General features: G+C 36.4%; 1 protein-coding gene across 4 annotated transcripts in view; it reads right to left on the minus strand.

Annotated features, from left to right (window-relative positions):
* Positions 1–9616: 9616 nt before the first annotated feature.
* The window catches only part of METTL4 (methyltransferase like 4), a 32931-nt gene continuing 21101 nt past the window's right edge, over positions 9617–21446 (minus strand). For all 4 annotated transcript variants that reach the window (XM_032293268.1, XM_032293269.1, XM_032293266.1 and 1 more), the window contains 4 exons: positions 19160–19334; positions 16445–16551; positions 15990–16081; positions 9617–11202 (listed from right to left, as the gene is read on the minus strand). In XM_032293268.1, coding sequence (XP_032149159.1) covers positions 11057–11202; positions 15990–16081; positions 16445–16551; positions 19160–19334 — 520 coding nt within the window. In that variant the 3' untranslated portion in view covers positions 9617–11056. The remainder of the gene's footprint in view (positions 11203–15989; positions 16082–16444; positions 16552–19159; positions 19335–21446) is intronic.

Below are 21446 nucleotides of genomic sequence, written 5' to 3' on the forward strand. Positions count from 1 at the left end.
GTCACCTGGTCTGGAGTGCAGTGGCATGATCTTGGCTCACTGCAATCTCCATCTCTAGCCATTTCCTTAAATATTAAACGTGCATCCTTCTAGCTTGAGCTGCAAGGTAAAAATTGAAAAAAAAAAAAAAGAAAAAAAAACTTTTTTAAGGCTGGGTGTAGTGGCTTACACCTGTAATTCCAGCATTTTGGCATTTTGGGAGGCTGAGGTGGGAAGATTACTTGAGGTCAGGAGTTCAAGACAAACCTGGCCAACATGGTGAAACCCCTTCTCACTAAAAATACAAAAATTAGAGCATGGTGGTGGGCACCTGTAATCTCAGCTACTTGGGAGACTAGAGCAGGAGAATCGCTTGAACCCAGGAGGCAGAAGTTGCCGTGAGCTGAGATCGTGCACTGCACTGCACACCAGCCTGGGCAACAGAGCAAGACTCCATCTCAAAAATAAAAAATAAATAAAACTTTTTTAAGTTAAACTTATACCACACCTACCATATAACCTGACATTCCACTCTGAGGTATGTACCCAAGAGAAATGAATGCATAGAGCCACACAAAAACATACAAACGAATATTCTTAGACATTTTATTTATAATAGCCCCAGACTAGAACGCAAATGTCCATCAACAGAATTAAAGTAGAAAAATTCTCAGAATGGCCCATGCCCTAATTGCCTCCCCTTTAACTTTGATTTGGGTAGAACCTGTAACTATAAAAAAATATCACTCCCATGATTCTGTTACCATATGTGGCAAAAAGATTATCTGGTGGGCCCAATCTAGTCAAAAAGCCCTTTAAAAGCAAAGCATTTTCTCTGGCTGACAGCAGAAAGCAAGTCAGAGAGACTGGAAGCACAAGAAGAATTTGACACACTCTTAATGGCTCTGAAGCTGGAGGGGGCACAGCCTCTAGTTACTGAGAGAAAGTGTGGCTGACAGAAAATAAACAGTGACCTCAGTCCTACAACCACATGGAACTGCATTCTGCCAACAACCTGAATGAGCTTGGAAGCAGATTCTTCCCCAGAGCCCTCGGATAATGGCCCAGCTTGACCAGACCTTGCTTTGGGCCTTGGGAGATGCTATGCAAAGAACCTGATGCCTGCCTGTCTTACCTAGTGTTTTTGGTTTTGTTTTTTTTTTGATACAGGGTCTTGCTCTCTTGCCCCGGCTGGGGTGCAGTAGCATGATCTTGATTCACTGCAATCTCTGCCTCCCAGGCTCAGGTGATCCTCCCACCTCAGCCTCCCAAGTAGCTAGTACCACAAATACCTACCACCACACCTGGCTAATTTTTTGTAGAGACGGGGTTTCACTGTGTTGCCTAGGCAGATCTCAAACACCTGAGCTCAAGTGATCCACCCACCTCAGCCTCCCAAAGTGCTGGGATTACAGGTGTGAGCCACCGTGCCTGGCCCTAGTGTTGTTTTAAAACCATTGTGTTTGTGGTAATTTGTTACATAACAATAGAAAAATGTTACATATTTTGGTACCTGGAAATGGGGGATGTGATAACAAATATGTAATGTATGGTTCTGAATTGGACAGAGGGCAGAGGCTGGAAGAATTTTAAGGAGCATAATAAAGATCTTTAAAAGACTTAGTAGAAATCTGAATTTTAAAAATGCTGCTAGTGAGAGCTCATGAAGAAGTGAGGAACATGTCCTTGGAAACTAGAGAAACAGAAATCCTTATTATGTAAAGGCAGAATACTAAGCAAAAGCCTCAGTTGTGTGGAAAACAGAATTCAAAAATGATAAATTTGAATATTTAGTTGAGATCTCCAAGCAAGGTGTTGCGTATGCTGCCTGGTTTCTTCCTGCTGTTACAGTAAAATACCAGAGGAGATAAATTGAGAAAAGAACTGTTAAGTTTTCAAGACTTGCTGATTTGGGAAATCCTTGGCCTATCCAGGTGGAAAGAGATGATAGAAGTAAAAGATTGTTCTGAAAGCATGGTATAAAGAAGAGGCTGGGTGTGTGACCGTACAACCCTTCACTGACACGTTGGAAAACCAAAGGGTCAGAGTGTTCAACCACACAGAATATCCTTCCAAGAGATTAAAAGTGTTCCTAATAAATCTCAATCAATACAGAGGATCTATAGAAAATTTAAGAGCATTGGCCCTCAGCCATCTCAGCAGAAGCCAATAAAACAGAGGAATTATCTTGAAAAGATCTGTGGATTTGGCTCTAGTCTGATGATGTGAATCCCACTCAATTCCAAACAAGATCCACAAGGTCCTTGAGAATTGTAGAATAGCAAAAAACTTGGCCTAAAAGGGAGAGAGTATGAGATGAAAAGAAGGCTGTCAGATCCCCAAAACTCTACAGATGGGAGGCAGGTACCTTGTTTTAGTTTAACAGGCTTGTAAATAGAGAGGAATTTTTCCCAGGAGCTAAACTTAATGGATTACACCAGAACCTCTGTTCTCACCTAATTCAGGTGATTTAGATATTGAGATTTGGGACTTCTGAGCTTATGAGAATCTGAATTTTGAACTAATGCTGTAATGGCAGAAATTATACCCTTGAAAACCTTGGAAAAACTGAATGTATTGCATATGTGGGATGAGCATGAATTACTGGGAGCCAGACATGAGGCAATGGTAGGTAAAATTCTAAGAATGACTCCCAGTGTCCTTCATGCTTGTATAATCCTTTCCCCTATCAATGTGTTTGGAACCTATAAATATGATGAAATATCACACCTGTGATTACGTTACATTATATTACAAAAGAGTGATTATTCAGGTGGACCCCATCTAATCACAAAACTCTAAAAACAGAAAGTTTTCTCTAGCTTGTTACATAAGGGGAAGTCAGAGAAATTCAAAGGGCAAGAAAAACCCAAGTGCTATTGAGGCTGTGAGGGTGGAGGGGACTGTGAGCAAGGAATGGAGAGCAGCCTCTAGGAGCTGAGAGTGACTCCCAGCCAGCAGCCAGAAGGAGCTGGGCACCACAGTCTACGACAACACAGAAATGAATTCTGCTCTCAATCTGAATGATCTTGAAAATAGAATATTTCCCAGAGCCTCCGCTTAAGAGCCCAGCCCAGCCAATGCCTTACTTTTGACCTTGTAAGATCCTGAGAAGTAAAACTCAGCCCAGACTGCCCAGAACTTCTGACCTAAAAACTGTGAGCTACTAATAGGTGCTGTTTTTAGCCATTTTGATTGTGGTAATTTGTTATATCAGCAATAGAATACCCCTACATGAATAAAGTGTGGCCCATCCATGCAATTGAATACTACTCAGCAATAAAGAGGGATGAATTATTGATACACAAAACAAAATAGAAAATCTCAAAATAATTACACTGATTGTAAGAAGTTAGACCCTAAAAAAAAGGGTGCATGCTGTATAATTTCCTCTATGTAAAATCCTAGAAAATGCACAAAACTCTAGCACAGAAAGCAGATCAGTGATTTCCTAGAGATGGGATGGGGAGGAGCAACTTGGGAAAGATGGATTATAAAGGGTCATCAGAAAATTTTGAGTGGTGATGTTTATTTTGTCTTTGATGGTGGTTTCACAGGGTATATACATAAGTAAAAATTCATTAAAATGTACATTTTAAATATGTGCAATTTATTACATATCAATTATACCTCTGTAAAAAGAATTTTAAAAAATAAGCCTCCTAGATGACTGTAGAGAAGAAACCCCAATACCAGTTTCATTCAAAAAGTGGAGAATGCAGACAAGCAGGTAAAAAAAAATCCTCACTTAATCTCTATTTCTGTTATATTGACAAAATTAATTGTATGCATTAATATCTTCTAAATTTCCAGGAAACAAATCTTTTAAATTGTACAATCTAGACAATAAAATTCTTCCTTTGTAACTTTTCTGAACCAGCATAGTTTAGCTGCCTACTTCCTGTAACTACATTAAGACTACTACCTAGAGTTAGGAAATAAATGAAAATTTAATCAAGACACAGTTCCCACTCTCCTTTTCTCATATTGCTTAGCAATCTCTGAGTGATCTGCTTCTCTAAACTTCTGCATTGCTTTCCATCTGTTTCACAACTTAGTGTTTGATTGTATTCCATGGTTTTTTATGCTCTACTAGTTTTTTACAGGAGCCTTGTATATTCAATTAAATTCTAAGATACTTGAGGGCCAAGAGTCAGTTCATTCATTGATTAAATATTGGCAGTTTCAGGTATGTTGTGTACGGGAGGAAAACATAATTTTCCCTCTGCCTCTTTAAGTTCTTGGCTGAGACCCCATAACAAAAGACAGATTAACAAAAGAAAAACAAACAGAAGCTTATTAACATGTATATCTGATATACACAGGAGATAGCCAGGTAATGAGTAATCCTCAAAGAGGTAGCTTAGAACCCTGGCTTATACAGTATCTGTATTAATCCATTCTCACACTGCTATGAAGAAATGCCTGAGACTGGGAAATATATAAAGAAAAGAGATTTAATTGACTCACAGCTCCACATGGCTTGGGAGGCTTCAAGAAACTTACAATCATAGTGGACAGTACCTCTTCACAGGACCGCGGGAGACAGAATGAGTGAAAGCAGGAAAAATCCCAGGCTTATAAAACCATCAGTTCTCATGAGACTCACTCATTATCACGAGAACAGTATGGGAGATACTTCCCTCATGATTCAATTACCTCCACCTGGTACCACCCTTGACATGTGGGGATTACAATTCAAGGTGAGATTTGGGTGAGGACACAGAGCCAAACCATATCAGCATCTTCCACAAAAAATGATACATTTTTAGACAAGTGAAAAGACAAAAGAAAAGGACTTTGAGACTCACAAGGCAGGAAATTGTGGAAAGGCAAATAAATGAGAAACTAATGGTAAAGGCAGAATGGTTAAATCTAGCTAATTTTAAAAAATGCAGTACCTCACATACTTAACATTTTTATGGCAAGAGGATAAAAACATACAAAGTTATCTGTCAATTTTAAAAAATAGAATTTTTTAAATAACCAGCTAGTTAATAAAGTTTATCATGTAGATTCCTCTGGAGCTGTCTCTGGGCTAAGGGTCTACAGTCTGGTGATAAACATTTGTCTTTCCTTTTAGAGAGGGAAGGGAAACCGTTGTCAATTTTTGTCCTGCTTTTAGGTAAATAGGTGGCTGGGGGACAGAGAGATTTTCTTACGTCTGCTTTGTCTCAATTGCCTTTAGTTCAAAATAATCCTCATGCCAAAGTGGCATATTTTGGGATGCATATTCTGCTACCCTTCACTGGAATAAGGAAAAACTAATAATTAGTCCTATCTCTGTTATTTTTTTTTTTTTGAGATGGAATCTCACTCTGTCTCCCAGGCTGGAATGCAGTGGCACTATGTCAGCTCACTGCATCCCGAGTTCAAGAGATTCTTCTGCCTCAGCCTCCGAGTAGCTGAGACTATAGGTGCATGCCTCCATGCCCGGCTAATTAATTAAGGAAAGAAAAAAGGAAAGAAGGAAGGGAAGGGAAATGAAAGGAAGAGAGAAGCATAGATATAGTATCAATGCTATAGATACAAATTTATTCTAATTGTTCTACAAGAAGCATGCAAAATGCTCACTTTGAGAATAATTCCCTCTGACTATAAAATAGGAGGTTTCATGGAGGTTACAGAGGTGAAAAATAATTTGGAAACTGTTTGATATTTTTGCATATTTTCTATAAACCTAAAGCTAGTCCAAAGTAAGGGCTTTTTTTTTAAGTGGATCATGAAATTAGAGGTGTTGCCAGGAAGACTGTAAATTTTTTTTTTAAATGAGCATATATGGAACACCTGCTAGGTTATTAGGTCCTATGCTGCACACATTCAGTTATTTCATTTCATCCTCAAAATAATTCTATAAGGCCCAAAAATTAGCCTTCCCATTGCTTAGAAAAGAAAGTTCACGATAAGATAGTTCAACTAATTGTTCAAAGTAACTCAGAAGCTAAAATACATCAAGACTCAACATGCAGACCCAGCCGATCCCAAAGTCTAGCTAGTTTTTTCCTGGCAGAGGAAGTACCATGAGCAAAAGCAGAGGCCTCAATCAGGTAACAGCAAATGGTCCAGTCTGATTAACATTCAGGGTACATGTGGACAGTATTGGGAGTAGCAGTTTAAAAGCCGGTGGGGAACCATGTTTTTCCTTAATGATATTGACTAAAAACAGTTTTAATACTGCAACCACTCTATTTGCCTTAGCTGTCATCCAAAGGTATCCCATTGTCACAGTTACCTAACAACTAGGCCAACATCTCCAACATCTCATCTGAGAAAATAAATGAGTTTTCCTCCTGTTCTCCACTACTAGATATCAACGTGTTTATATATGGCTCCAGGGACTTGGATGGATACTGAAAAATCTAAGGTCCCACTCAAGTTTACAGAAGCCCCAGGAGGTCTACGTTAACCCCCTAAGAATATTTAGGGGGAAAAGACTGATTGTGGAATTATCATGGTAGTTCTGACTTATTTTCAAGCTGGTGCAGAGCTGTGAATTTAATCAAGAGCCCATCTGGAGTTATGAGTTGGTCCATATATCCAAACACTGGTATCAAATCAACATAAATTATTTGCACTTACCTTAATTATTCCCTTTTCTAACTACCCTATAGCCTCAAATCCAGGTGAGTATTTTGCAGAATGGCTTCCTTAAAATGTGAGCTTAAAATGGCTAATCTGATCGAGTTGTTAAAATACAATGGCATGGTAAAAGTGCTTATGGCTTATGTCAAAGGGTTTAGCAGCCCATCAGATTCTGAGTGACTGAGTTGACTGAGACTATCAGTTCAATCAATGTCACTAAAATCTCTAACAAAAAATACTATGCTAATAGCACCAGACTGATGATGTGGTATAATGAGAAAGGTATGTTTGGGTAATTACATGTGAACCATTCTAAATATGCTCCAGGCCATATAATGAACCCTCTGGTGAGTAGCTGATGGGCCTATTATTAAGATCTCAAGTTCATTAGCAAACATGATATAACATAAAGTGCCTTAACTTAGGAACCAGAATAGAATTCAAATCTTGGTTATTAACCTTACGAGTAGCCTCTATGAAATTATTCCCTCATTATACTTATACCTTCGTAAAACTGTCTTGAAGATAAAGTGAAACAAAGTGAAAAAACTCTAGTAACCACAGAATGGTGTCAACAGTGCTGTGCTGCTTACCAAGGTATGGTAAGCCAGTGGTGCATGACATGAATCAAATAAGGTAAATCAGGCATCTTCAGGAAGGGAAGGTCCCATGACATGATTATAATCCTCTCAATCATGTCAGGAGAAAAGCCAGCATCTGTCTGAAGCTGAATACATTAAAATGCTCAGAAGATATGTGTCTCTTGGGTAGTAAGTCTGAGATTTGGGGGCCTACAATTCTCTTGCGAGAATGAGTTTGCATCATAGAATTTAGAGGACTAGAACAGGACAAGGTAGAGAGAGCCTGCAGCAAGGACATAGCAAAGGCAGAACTAAAGCTAGGCCCAGATCTAGATCTGGATTTATATCCCCACTGTCATGGACTAGGCTGTCTTACATCCTCCTCCAAGAAGGTCACTGGCCCATGGCGATGTTGCCTTCCTCAAAGGTTGGCATTCAACAGAAGAAACCTATTCCATTGGTGCCTTTCAGACCGTCTTAAGAAATAGGCCTTCTTTACTTACTCTGTGCCTTATCAACTGGAAAATCCCGAGTGGCAAATAAAGATCAACTTCCTAACACCTGCAGCAAAGTGTAACACATCTGTTTTAAACCAAATTTATGTGGCATGGGCCTGAAGTACCTCAACATAGAAAAAATATCAGAAAGGCAACCGATTTAGCACCTATGAGAGTCAAAAAAGAGGAATGCAGAGTAGCTATACAGCTTAGTCAACATGGCAGGAGGCAGTCAAGACATGAAGCCCAAAGCTGCATATGGCCCTTGTTTAATTTGTTTCTTAGGCAGGACCACAATGGGAAAAGAGATTTCAGAGCTTCTCCATGTATGAAATCAGGTGCAGGTTATGAACAAGAAACAGATTTTTTTAAAAATGATGTTTAGACAGAAAAACTCTATGGGCAGTTTAATAATGCGTGGGCAAAGGGATGGAACTAACATTTAATTTCCAGTATGTTCCCTGAATGAGAGTTTAGACTGTGATAACTTTTTGACCTGAAATTAAAAAAAAAAAAAAAAAAAACGCTGTCACATTTTTGGACTGCTTAAAATATCCCAAGTACTGTTACAAGTGCCTTGCATGTGTTAACTCATTTAATCCTCGTAACAACTCTATGAGGTAGTATTTCTATTGCCCATATGCATGAATGGACACCAAAGCCTAAAGATTTAATTAACTTGCTCAAAGTCAAAAGCCGGTTTGGTTCAAACCTACTCAAGTTGGCTTTAGATCGCACTCACTGTGCCACACTGAACTTACTGCCTTAGGTACAAAAAAGACCTCGCGTCTACAGTGGCCAAGAGAAAAGAAAAACTGGATCAAACTTTGACTAGAGGGTATAAAGGCTGAACAAGAAAGCAGGACAAGTGATTAAAAAGATCAAGTTTTTTAGAGAATCTGCTTCCAAGAGTAGTTGTGATTTGGTGTGTTTTGTGGTCTATGATTTTACTCTACTGGATCCCATGTAGAAGGGTGAAAGAGTCTCAAGAGAAAGGCCAAGAATTCCAAGGATATGATATTAGGAGACACAATCCCCCCAGTTTCCTGAGTGGTGTTAGCAGTTAAGCACATAGTGGCAAAATGGCTGGGAGGCTTTTTGTGTGTGGTTTCCCTGGGATGTCCACTGTGATTCCATGCCTCTAGTAATCCAATCAAACCCAACTCTAGAGCTCGAGGGGGAAAGCTAGAGTGTAATGACATCACTTGAGAAATCCTTAGTCATTTGCTCAGTTTTCCATGTTTTTACATAGAATACAGCAGGGGCTATAGAGTCAGACACTGTGCAACCACACTTACGATGTGTTTACAGACAAAATAGTCCCCTGGGCTTCAGCTTTCTCAACTACTAAGTGAAAGTTATATCCATCTCTCAGGATTATGTAAGGATTAAATGCAATAAGTAAAAAGCATTGCACAGAGTAACATTTACTAATCAACAAATGTTGGCTCCATCCCTTTGCCTAAGCATTATTACCAAGAGTCCTAAAAGGCCATAAATCTATAAAAAGAATGTGATAGAAAAAAAAAAAAACCCACAAAATTCTTACAAGTTATAAAGATAATATACAAAGCTCTGAATGAAAACACTCTAAAATACCCAAGTCCAACAGGTCAGTTGGCATTATCAACTGTAGTAATGAAGTCAAAGTTTGATGTTCATACTCCATTTTGTTCTCACAAGGTATGTTATTGGTAAAACTTGCAGACTCATTCTTCATTTAAAATGGAGCCCAATAATTAAATTGGTGTTAAAACAAGGTCCAGAGGTTTTACAACTTCGAGCTAAAACTAGTAACTCCTGCAACGTGAATAACAAACTTACTGAATTAAGATTCTCTCTTTTTCTCTTTTAGTATCAGTATTTATAATGCAAAAATAAAAGTTCAAAAACTTGGTAAGGATAAAATGTTCCCACAAACTATATAAAATCCATCAATACTAAACAAAGCTGAAAAGAATTCAAATGAGATCATGAGAAGTTGCTTCAAGTTTAATACCTCTTTCGTTTTAAATAAGTTAGAATAGATCCATAAACACAAAATTAAGCCTCTGATACTATACTCATGCACTCAAAGGATGAACAAACTTCAAAAATAACATATTTTTCCTTGACAAAATCAGTAAATTGGCAAGCTTGTCAAAGAATCATTTCAGCCTAACATTTTACTTAGTGGATAAATATTTGTCGACAATCTGTAAATAGTATAAATGCTTTTCTCAAAATACTAAGTGAAAGACGCCAGGCACAATAGATTAAACATTGCATGATTCCATTTATATGAAGTTCTCAAACAGCAGAACTAATGATAGAAAGCAAACCACTGTTTGCCAGGGGCCAAGGATAGGAGGAGGGGATTGACTGCAAAAGGACAAATGAGAAGTTTTTGAGGTGAAGAAAGTGTTCTGTGTCATGATCACTGTGGCAGACAGACAGCTGTATGTATGTTTTCAAAATCACTGAATTCGACACTGAAAATTGGAGAACTTTATTTTGTGAAAATTATACCTCCATATCTAAAAAGTTAATACATAACAAATCAATATGCATTTCAAAGAATTATTTCAGTCAAATTATTTTACTTGGTAGACATTATTTGTAGGAAATCTGTAAATAATATTTTTTTCACAATCACAGTTTTTGCTGACATGTTTATTATAAAGAATATCTTTTCATTTTCTCCTAGAAGAGAAAATGCTTGGAAGGTGATCTTGAATGCAATTTAAACCCCTACGGAAATGGTGTAGAAACTCAGTATACAAATGCAGTACTTGGCAGGTCTTTGAATATTTTTTCCAGAATGTTAATAGTACAGCAGAGTTTGCAAATTCAGGTCATACAAGGGCCAAGTGGATGATATAAGGGAGCAGCATGGCGGCAGTGGTACAGTGGTAAAGTGGAGAGCACAAGGCTCTTCCCAAGTCAGCCACCACCACTAGGTCCTGCAGACTAATGTCAGGAAAAAACAGAGGCCTCAGTGTAGCCAGAGCCTCTGATGTTTACAAAGAAGCAGCAATCTGGACTTTTATGTGAAATATTCCCATTTTTTAGAATGATGGTTCTAAATGTATTTTACAATACCATACAGGCCACACAAAACACATCCACAGATACAGTTATGATCTCTGGTCCACGGTGTATGTTTTCTGAACTTTTTCAATAGCATGGTCTTGCCATCTTTATAACTGCTTACCACTTAATTTGTATAATCTAGAATAACGTAGAAGATTAGTGCAACTCAAGTAAAATCCACCTCAAAATTACGTAAAGGCTAGTCATTTCTGGTCCCTTACTGAAAAACCAAGTCCTATTTATATTCTAAGCATATGGCTTGGTAACAAAATAAAAAATGGGTTAGAATAATGGAAAAGTGGTGAGGAAACGATGAAGAAACCAATTCCTTAAACAAGATCATAGTCAGCTTCCAGACTCCAGAGCAATAAAGTAATCCATATGCTGAAATTTGAGAACTTCATTGCCCCAACTAGTCCAACCTGGCTGTAAATTTCGAGCAAACAATTCCAAATATTCCCCATCTGGCTTGATGTAGTCTTTTAAAACCTCTGTTCAAAAAAAGAGAAAAAACATAAAAATTATTATTAAGGAAAGAATCCATTTCCTTTTAGCAGTTCAGAGTAGAAGAAGAGAGATGTTTCATTTTTTTCTTATAAACAGCAAATTAATTTCAAGGATTTCATCACAGGCTTTACTATTTATAGTTAGAAAGCCATTTAAAATAAAGTACCCTTGAGATTGGGAACAATACCATCTGAACTTCCATAGTCCTGATTTACTGGTTTTCATTTGTAGATGAGAAATGAGGACTTTAACACCTACATAGGTGACTTTTCAGTTTTCCAATACTGCTGACATATCTCCTGAATACTAACTTTATTTATTTATTTTATTTTTCTATTTTTTCATTTTTCTTGAGACAGAGTCTCACACTGCTGCCCACACTGGAGTGCAATGGTGCAATCTCGGCTCACTGCAGCCTCCGCCTCCCGGGTTCAAGGATTCTCCGGTCTCAGCCTCCAAAGTAGCTGGGATTACAGATACACAGTGCCACACCCAGCTAATTTTTTTGTATTTTAGTAGAGACGGGGTTTCACCGTGTTGTCCAGGTTGGTCTTGAACTCCTGAGCTGAGGCAATCCACCCACCTCAGCCTCTCAAAATGTTAAGATTACAGCTGTGAGCCACGTGCCCAGTCAATTTATTTTTAATAAATATAATCCATGCATGAAAAAGAACTCTTAAAAAAATTCAAAAACAATCTATTTTTTAAAATAAGATAAAAGTCTCTCTGCAACATAAACTTAATAAAATAGTAATAAATGAAGAGCTGGATAGAGACAGAAATATTGAGAACAAATAACTAACATTTAAATAACTAGCCCCCTTAGCAGCAAGTTGGTAGTACTAAGAACATTTCCTCATTTTCAAATTATAGATCCTTCTTTACCTAAAAGTTCAACATAGTATTTCCACAGTTAAGTATTCCTTGTATTATTCAATGTATTAATACTATTGAACATTGTATTTTGTTGGGGAAAGAACTATAGGCTAAAGAGCTGTTATCTACACTAAAAGAGAGAAAAGGAGAACACAGAAACTTTTTGAAAACCACATGTTCACTCAGTTGGATGACCAATACTTAAATCAATTTAATCTTAATCATGCTGCTGGTTAGCCATGCTAACCACATACTAGGAATTTGGTATAAAATTCAGATAAGAAAAATCACTAGAAAAGGTAAAATACAGTTCATAACTGCTATGTACAATTAAGCTTGGAAGAAACCTATCAAATTTCCTTCAGGAATAATATGGGTTCCCTAGGAATACTAGAGATAGGTAAAGTTTAAAAGAGAATAATATCAAACATTTTAGGTTTCATCATGTTCTTCAGTTGCTCTCATAGCAAAATACTTGTTCATCTGTCAGAAAGTACTAGTCCTGTTTAGCAAAAATCAAAGAAAAACTAAAAGGTTTCATTGTCTATAATTCAAGTGACTCAAATTTGGGCTTTGATGGCTTCTAGGAGATGCTGGCATGAAGACTTCTAGCCCTTTCATAAGTATATAAATTAAATGCTACTAACCTTGAAAGAGAAAGATTTCCCTAGAGTCTTAGAGGACAATAACTTTACATCACTTTTCCATTTTCTCCTTATGAATGCAATGCCTTACCGGCCTCAATTCACTTTTAATGTAGTCTAAGGTTACACTGAAGCAAGGTTTTATTTGTTTCATTTGTTCAGATTTTTGGTATGAAGATGTTAGCAACCCTATTTTAGAAATTTAAACTGGAGTCAGCCACTCAAAAATGTTTCCTCTCCTGAGCACCCACTATAATCAGTGTTATAGGACTTAACAAAGGAAGCAGAATACCTATGTTTTATGAGCGTTCACAATAGAAAATGATAGCCAGGTACTTAGATGGAGTGGAAAAATACATACAACCTAAACCCATTTACTACCATCCTGTTTTCTCAATGTCATAAATTTTTGCGTGGTTCTTTTCCTTTCTAGTTAAGAACAACAGACAGAATATTAAGTTGTGTTTTTATAATGTTAACTACAATTATTTTATTTCAAAATAACATAAAGGCAAATTAATCAAAATATTATTCTGATTTTTAAATATTAATTTAAAAATAAATGTGAATATATAAATTTAAACATGAGTATGACACATAAACTTCAACAATTACATAACATCTGGAGTTAGTAAGACATACTTTAACCAATGGAGAGGATGCAATCCGTGCACAGCTAGTCATTTCCTTTTTGCTTTGAAAGTGTGGGGCAGGAGTAAAAGAGAAGTGGCCTAAACATCAGTGCATATAATCCCATCAGTTAAACTCCACTCTTCAGATGGAGACTGTTAGTAAGTAAAGCAGTAAAAAGAAGTAGAAATTCCTCTAAGGTAAAACGTGAAAGCTAAAATTTGGATTTAAATACTTTTATTTCATGATTTTCCTACCTTAAATCTTCAAAAGATATAAATTTATAATAATGTTAGATTGTAAACCATAGCTATTAATAGCTTATCTTTCAACCTATTGGAAAAAATTTCAAACTTATGCAAATGTATCATTTTGAAATGGCATATGCTACCAATATGGTCATCTACATTTTGCAGCAGAAATAACCAATTAAACTTTAAAACAAATATCGGGGTGTTTCTAGATAGATACAAAAGAGAAAACATTTCATTTTATGAATTTGTATAAAACAGTTTAAGAACATTTAAATGTAAAAGTTGTAAGCATTATATACAGAATATATATCATCCCAAACCCCTAGAGTTATGATTTCGGGGTAAAATATACTGCAGAAATCTGAGAGATGCTTTCTGAAATACATAGAGTAACATGAACTGTATTCAAAATACACATAGTAACATAAACTCAAAAATAAAATATTATCATATTTCCTGTCTATCACTACTTAAGCAAAACATGAGTATAGATATATGGAATTATTCAGATTTTTCCTCCAGAATCTAACTTTTGTTCTTAAATGTTTTCAATCCTAAAAATGTGTTTGTGCTGCTCTCTACTGGGAATGCAGCAGAACTGCATTTCAAAGATAGAAGCTGTAATACTTTAGGGCAAGACTCACTTTTATTCACTATTTTAAAACCTGTCTCCTGAGGCTCATCTTTAATATAACTTGATTATATTTTAACAGAATTATAATTAGTTTACTATCACTTCAGAATAAAAAGTTTACGGTCTTAGCTTTTGAATTTTTAAAAGAAAAAAATAAGTGTTGAGACAAACGCTAAATTAAGTTTTGCTACCAAATGATAAAGAAAATTCAAATGAGAGGAATACATATACACATATACTCAGGTATTACTAGCGCCAAGTGTAATTTTTTTTCACAAGGAACAATGCAATCTCACTTTTCATTTGAGTTATATATTAAAGCATTAAAGGTCTATGACAGTCCAAAGTGTAAGGCAACTGATTATTCACTGGAATCCTTCTTAGTCAAAGAACAGATCATCAGGTAGACATTTGTATATGTCTCAAATGAAGTAACACTATAAAGACCCTTCTAGAGGCCGGGCATGGTGGCTCAAGCCTATAATCCCAGCACTTCAGGAGGCCAGACGGACAGATCACCTGAGCTCAGGAGTTCGAGACCAGCCTGGCCAACATGACGAAACCCCATCTCCACTAAAAATATAAAAATTAGCCAGGTATAGTGGCACATGTCTGTAGGTCCAGCCACTAGGGAGGCTGAGGCAGAAGAATCCCTTGAACCCAGGAGGCAGAGGCTGCAATGAGCCAAGATTAGGCCATTGGATGTGACAAAGTGACACTCTGTCTCAAAAAAAAAAATATTTTTTTCAAAAGGACCCTTCTGCATAAGCAACTTAAGGTAACAGAAATCCTGAGTGCTAGCAATAAAAATTCTCTTGGGAATTTGTACTCACTTTCTACATATCCCAGTTTATGAACTGCCTCATATTCTACAAGCTAACATAAGCTGCCTGTAGTATTCCTGAGCGGCAACTTGCAGGAGTTTTGTCGTTGTTGTTACTGGCAGAAATTACCAAACTAATAAAATATGTTTTCCTGAAGAAATTCTTTGAAAAGTAAACTTTGAATATCAAATTCAGTACCTCTCAAGGACTTATGTTTGCATGTTTTTATACTCTGACTTGAAAAATTTAGCCTTCACTGAGCTTCTACCACATGCTACAGAACTTTAAATATAACTACTCCTCAGAACTCTAAAATAATAAAAATCATTATTCCTTCTTTAAATGAGGACCTTGATAAAGAAAAAGATTTGAATGACTTGCCCAACTCCTACAGCCAGGATTCAAACTCATGTTAGTTCATTATACTAAAGCATTAAGACTAGTGAGAATTGCAGGCTACAGCAATTACCTGTCAATGTTCCAGGAATGTAACACTACCTCTTAAAAAATATAAAACTGAGAATTGCCAACCAAATATCAAGGGACTTCTATCTCTCTACTATTCTGAGTTCCTGGTTTTAGAACAATCAAGGAATAGAGCCCTGGTAGTAAAATAAAGGCCCTAGCTGAACTACATCCTCAGGTGCCCATCAGCATTCATTGTGTCGGCCAGTGATGGGAAGCAACTGATAGCAAGGGGAATCTGAAAAAATGGCATAACTGGAACAGCTGAGTAACATAAAACTATTCTCTATTTCACAGAGATAAATTCTGCTATAAAGCTTTAGAATATGCATTAACAACCCACATCTGACTTAATTTCTGAATCTGTAGGCCATTCAAATACTAAATGTAGTCTTTCTTCAAATTTGACAAAAGTGGCAACAATTCTATTTTATAAAAACATACCAGCAAGCGGTGGCTTATGTGAGTGAAGAGTACAGGGCACGCTGACAATTAGTTTGTGGTCTGGAATAGGGATCACATTTCCATCTGCATTCCTAATTAAACAGAACAAGAAAGTAAACTATTTTAAAAACAATTTTTTATATATAAGCCACAGCTGCATTGATTTTTGTTCTCTTTCTGTATCTGATTTTAAAACAAATTTTATAATCAACGAAAGAAATTAACAATTTAAGTATTGAGACATTCCCACAATTTCCTTTTCTGTAATAATGACAATTACACACTAGATAAAATATAGTTTCCTGTGCCATACCATTCATTCCTTTCTGCAGTGGGCCATCTTCAGATTTTCAAAAACATAAAACTTTTTAAAAATCAATGATTACTAAGCTAATCATTTTCAAAAGCCTAAAAATTAATACATGTATACAATTTTGAAAAATTGCCTTTCCTACCTCAATGGTAGAGCAGTTTTTTCTTGAACTCTCCCCAGTATGAGACCTTCATAAGGCTTTTTGTGTGGAGAATCTAATGGGAACACAAACTCTCCTGAACTGGTTATCTGATAGGAAGAAGCCAACAAAAGAGGTTTATTTTTTCCCATTACTATAGAGCTTCCACACATACATACACACACAAAAGAAATTAAACCTCCAGGCTAGTGCTGTTCAGTAAAAATATTATGTGAGCCACATATATCATTTTTAATTTTCTAATAGAAACACCAAAAGAAGTAAAAACAAAACGCAATGAAATCAAATTTAATTATATATTTAATTCAATCTAACATACCTGAAATACTATCATTTCAATATGTAATCAATTTAAAAAGTTATTGAGATATGTTACATTCTTTCTTTTGTACTACGCCTAAAATCCGAAGTGTATTTTATACTTAACAGTACATTTCAGTTTGGACTAGCCACATTTCAAGTGCTGAAGTCTCACATGTGGTAGTGGCTATCATATTAGACAGTGCTTCTATAACAGATTTTTTTTTTAATATCACATAAATATTTCAAATACAACTTCATTGTCATCTTGCACATAAAACAATCCCTACTCTTAACTAAAATTGATTCCTGGAAAGCATGTCATCAGTAATTTATTTATTAGTCATGCAAATGAACTAATAAATGAATTACTAATGAATGAACTAATAAATGAATTAGCAATATGACTAAGTAGATCATAATAATGTATTTCCCTTTAGTCATAGGAAATAGTATCATTAAACATTGTCAAAGCGAAAATTAATAAGGATAGAAACTAGGTTGTTGATAGACAATATCTAGTCCAGAGACTGGCCCTTGGCATTATAAATTCAGAAATTTAATTTCATCATTTCACCCTGGAATGATCATATGCTCAAAGATTCATTTAAGCTACTCAAAATCAAAACATAATTTAAAATATCAATTCATTAATTTACCATGGGAATATATATTATCACTGTCAATCTGTAAAACTCTTTATCCTATATCAATGTACCTAAACAACCAAATCAGTAATCAGAAAGTCTTTTACCTCCTCTAGTGCCAATCAGACAGCATCTCCTACAAAAAGTGCGGTATAAACACTGGCACATTGGGTGGCCTTTATAGTCAAGGCACATTACTCCTCCTATCATAACAATATGTAAAATTACCTAATAAATGCCTAGTATAACATAATATGTGATATTTATGATTTAAATACTGGTCTTTATCATACCATATCTCAGAACTGATTACTACTACAGATCAACAATCTTAGTTTTCATGTATTAACATTTTACGGGGTTTGATTTCAAAAGGTAACATCCTCCTGACTTTGGCCCTAGTTTCTGATTATAAAAGAACTATCATAATAGGCAAGATGGAATGGGGTATTATACTCCCATCATGGTCCTACACCAAATCAACCAACACTAGGACCAAACTACAGCATGAAAACAAAGGTACAACTGTAAGTCTTTGTCAAGTCCCATAACATGGGTATAAATAATCAATATACAGTTGTCCCCTCTTATCCACAGTTTCACTTTCCATGGTTTTAGGTACTCATGGTCAACCGCAGTCTGGAGATAGGTAAGTACAGTACAGTAAGGTATTTTGAGGAGAGACCATATTCATATAACATTTATAGTATATTGCTATAATATTCTATTTTATTATTAGTTATTATTGTTTATCTCTTTGTAATTTATAAATTAAACTTTCTCATAGGTATGTATGTATAGAAAAAAAATTTGTATATGGGGTTCATCCATGGTTTCAGGCATCCATTATAAGTCCTGGAATGTATCCTCTACAGATGAGGAGGAACTACTATACACAGCTTTTAGAAGATATTCCAGTAGATGAAAAAGTATACACAAAGCCATAAAAAGTATAACACTACTGTGTCAAAAATGAATATGCTTGTGATATAAACATCAAACACTGAAATAATAGCTTGGCTTATCTTTTCAAAATTTAGGAAGGTTTTTACAGAAATCATCTAAATAGCCAATGCATCTTTAAAAGGAAGCCCGATGAACTCTAAACTGATGCCTTATTCTTCTGTATTTTTTGGCAATCTTATACCCTGCAGAGATATTAAAGATCATTCTTTAATGATTCGAACCAATTCTAGAGTTCGAATCATTTCTTTCAAAAATATGGAGAGCGGCACAAAAGGCACTGAGGACCTAAGCTAAGATTTAGAGCATAAAAGGTTCTTGGTTCTGGCATCTTCCCACCCCCTCTACAATGGGTTACTTTGCTATTCCTCGCCCTCATCCCCCATAAATTAAGAAAAAGAAATCACAAAGGGTGGTTGAAACTGTGGGCATATAAAGGGAAAGAAGATGAAGGTTTAAGACTATTTCTGTGTTTGTGATATATAATTCCCCAAAGGTTTTGTCGTCTTTTTAACTACAGACATCATCAGAGCTTTTACAAATTTCATCCTGATATCATCCTTAGTGATTCCCCAAAGCCAGCAGTTTGAGGCCCCATTACAAAAAGACATACAAACAAATAGCCTTGAGAATAAAAATATAAAAGTGTTAAGCAGCAAAGCAAAAGTCGGAATTAGCCCATGTTGAAGGAGCAGAGCAGAGACATGTTGAGCATTACAAAGTAGATGCTACATTTATGTGACTTCTATCAAGCTGTATTAACAAATAAGCTAACTTCTGAACTTACTTTCACCCAGTGCCATTCAGCAACTATCTCCACAGACCAAGAGGGATAAAGTTCTTCCTTTATAAAACGTAGATGCTTCTGTCTATTGGTCACCCAAGTAACAACAAGACAGTTTGGAGCAGCCAATTTAGGGATTGGTATTTGTTTTATTTGCAGAGGTGACAAATAACTGTACCTAAAAATAAAAAAAAAAAAGGATGAGCAAAATTCACTGCAAAAAAGGAAAATAAGCAGGGAGAAGACACGCATAACACTAACTCCACAAATGCAAAGCTCTTATAGCTATTTATTTGTGTAGCAAAACATAGAGCCGCAGTGACACCCAGTGGACACATTATTACACCCAAGTCAAAAATCACTTTTTTTTTTTTTTTACTAGTTTAAAATTGTCAGGCTGTATTTTTTTTTGGTCACTTCTAAATACATCACATTTCAGTAATTTTACTATTTACAATATTTTTTCTCTAATTCAAAATTAAGCAAATATTGTTGTTTAGGTCCCATACTCTATGTTACACAGGAGCCCCGTCACAGTGAGTCTTGAAATGAGTCTTCCAATAACCTAAGTCAAACCCTACAAGCCTTACCTGGCACCAAATCGGTGTTGCGAAATTGGTAATGCTAAAGCCAATCTATTCCAATGAAGCTTCTCCTACCCCTAGAACCCTCAAAGCCTACACATAATGCTGGCTCCCTATGTCACCTATCATCTCACCCATCCTCATCTCCACCCCACTGCATTTGTAACCCCCAATCTATCATCTTGCTTGTTGACTTCTCAGTCAATTCCACTGGGTTTTCTGAAGCCCTCATGCTTTCATTTTGTAAAACAAAATCTATAATCTTGTACCTCCTGGCCATAGAGTATAATGTCTAGTTTGTCCTGCTAAAATACTACTTGCTCTACAATATTCAATCAAATGAATATGGCCTTTTCTCCAACATTGAGAGTGAGGGGAGAAGTCATTATTCTCCTGGTTCCCCCGCTGCTTCTAGGCTGTAATTCATCCACCTTTGCAAAAAAAAAAGACCCCTTTCTTTTTGAGAAGTATGCTATCCAGCTTTGTTAGCCTCTACTGTTCCTTATTGAATTCATTTCATCCTCAACATATTCGATAAGGACTTAAGCTCTGAGATCCCTCTACCTCACCAACATAAAACGTGCCATTATTCTGAACAATTTCAAAGCACAATCCATATAATGTACATACCCCAACTATTTTTCACCTAACAAATACAACTGCCTTCATCCCACTTCCATAATCCACTCCAACGCCGTAACCTGGACCCTGTCATCACTCACACTTGCTCCCTCTCTGAAGCCATAAACATCAATCTCTGGTAATAGCATCTTATGCCTCACCTACTCTTTGACCTTATCTATCAGTTTACTCCTGATCATACTTACTCTTCTTCCTTGTGGACCACCAATCGCTTCACTGCCTTCTCACTAGCACTCTCAATTCGCATCCTCCCTTTACCCTTCAACCTCCAGTTCCTGCAAACCTCCAACCTTAAATCAATATCACAATTTTCTTCAACTTGTTTGTACAGGGAAAATCAGGCAGAGAAAATGCAGAACTGACTCACTAAAAGTTTATTAAATCCATTCTTAGGATCTCAAACTACTCATCAATTCCTTTACTTATCCTTAGTCAAGTACCACAAACCCTCACCACTTTTCAGATCCCTTGCCCAAACTCTCTCTTAGCAGATGAAGTTAACTCATACATCAGTAAAACTAAAGGCCACCAAGATCCTTCAGCTACCCAACCCTAACCCCTCTCCTTTATATACTTTTACTGATCTATGTCCATACATTTCCTCTTAAGGGAAATGGCATGATTTCACCTATTAAAGCTTATCCCTCCGATTGTATTCTCTTATTCCCATATACTAGTATCTTGTAATACCAGTTATTCCCCTCCTTCTGTATTTTCAACTTCTCTAGTAGTTCTTTACCATCAACCTATAAATATGATTATCCTGTCTCATTTGAAAAGAAGAAAGATGAAAAAAGGAGAAAGGAGAGAGGGAGAAGAAAAGGAGAGGAAAAGGTGGGGAGGGGAGGAGAAGAGAAAGAAGGGAACAGAGAATACAGAAGAGAAACTCCCTCACTTCCGCCTCCTTTCATCTACAACTAAGCTAAAGACTTATATGCAAGTCCTCTACTTTCTCTCCTTTATTTTATTCCTTAGTTGACTCCAATGAGACTTTTACCGCTATGCCTGCTCTGAAAAAAGTAAATGACTTCCCAATGGCCAAATGGAGCAAACATTGGAATTCA

This window comes from Sapajus apella, unplaced genomic scaffold (assembly GCF_009761245.1).
Source record: "Sapajus apella isolate SASKATOON/1434 unplaced genomic scaffold, GSC_monkey_1.0 scaffold29, whole genome shotgun sequence".
Taxonomy (NCBI): domain Eukaryota; kingdom Metazoa; phylum Chordata; class Mammalia; order Primates; family Cebidae; genus Sapajus; species Sapajus apella.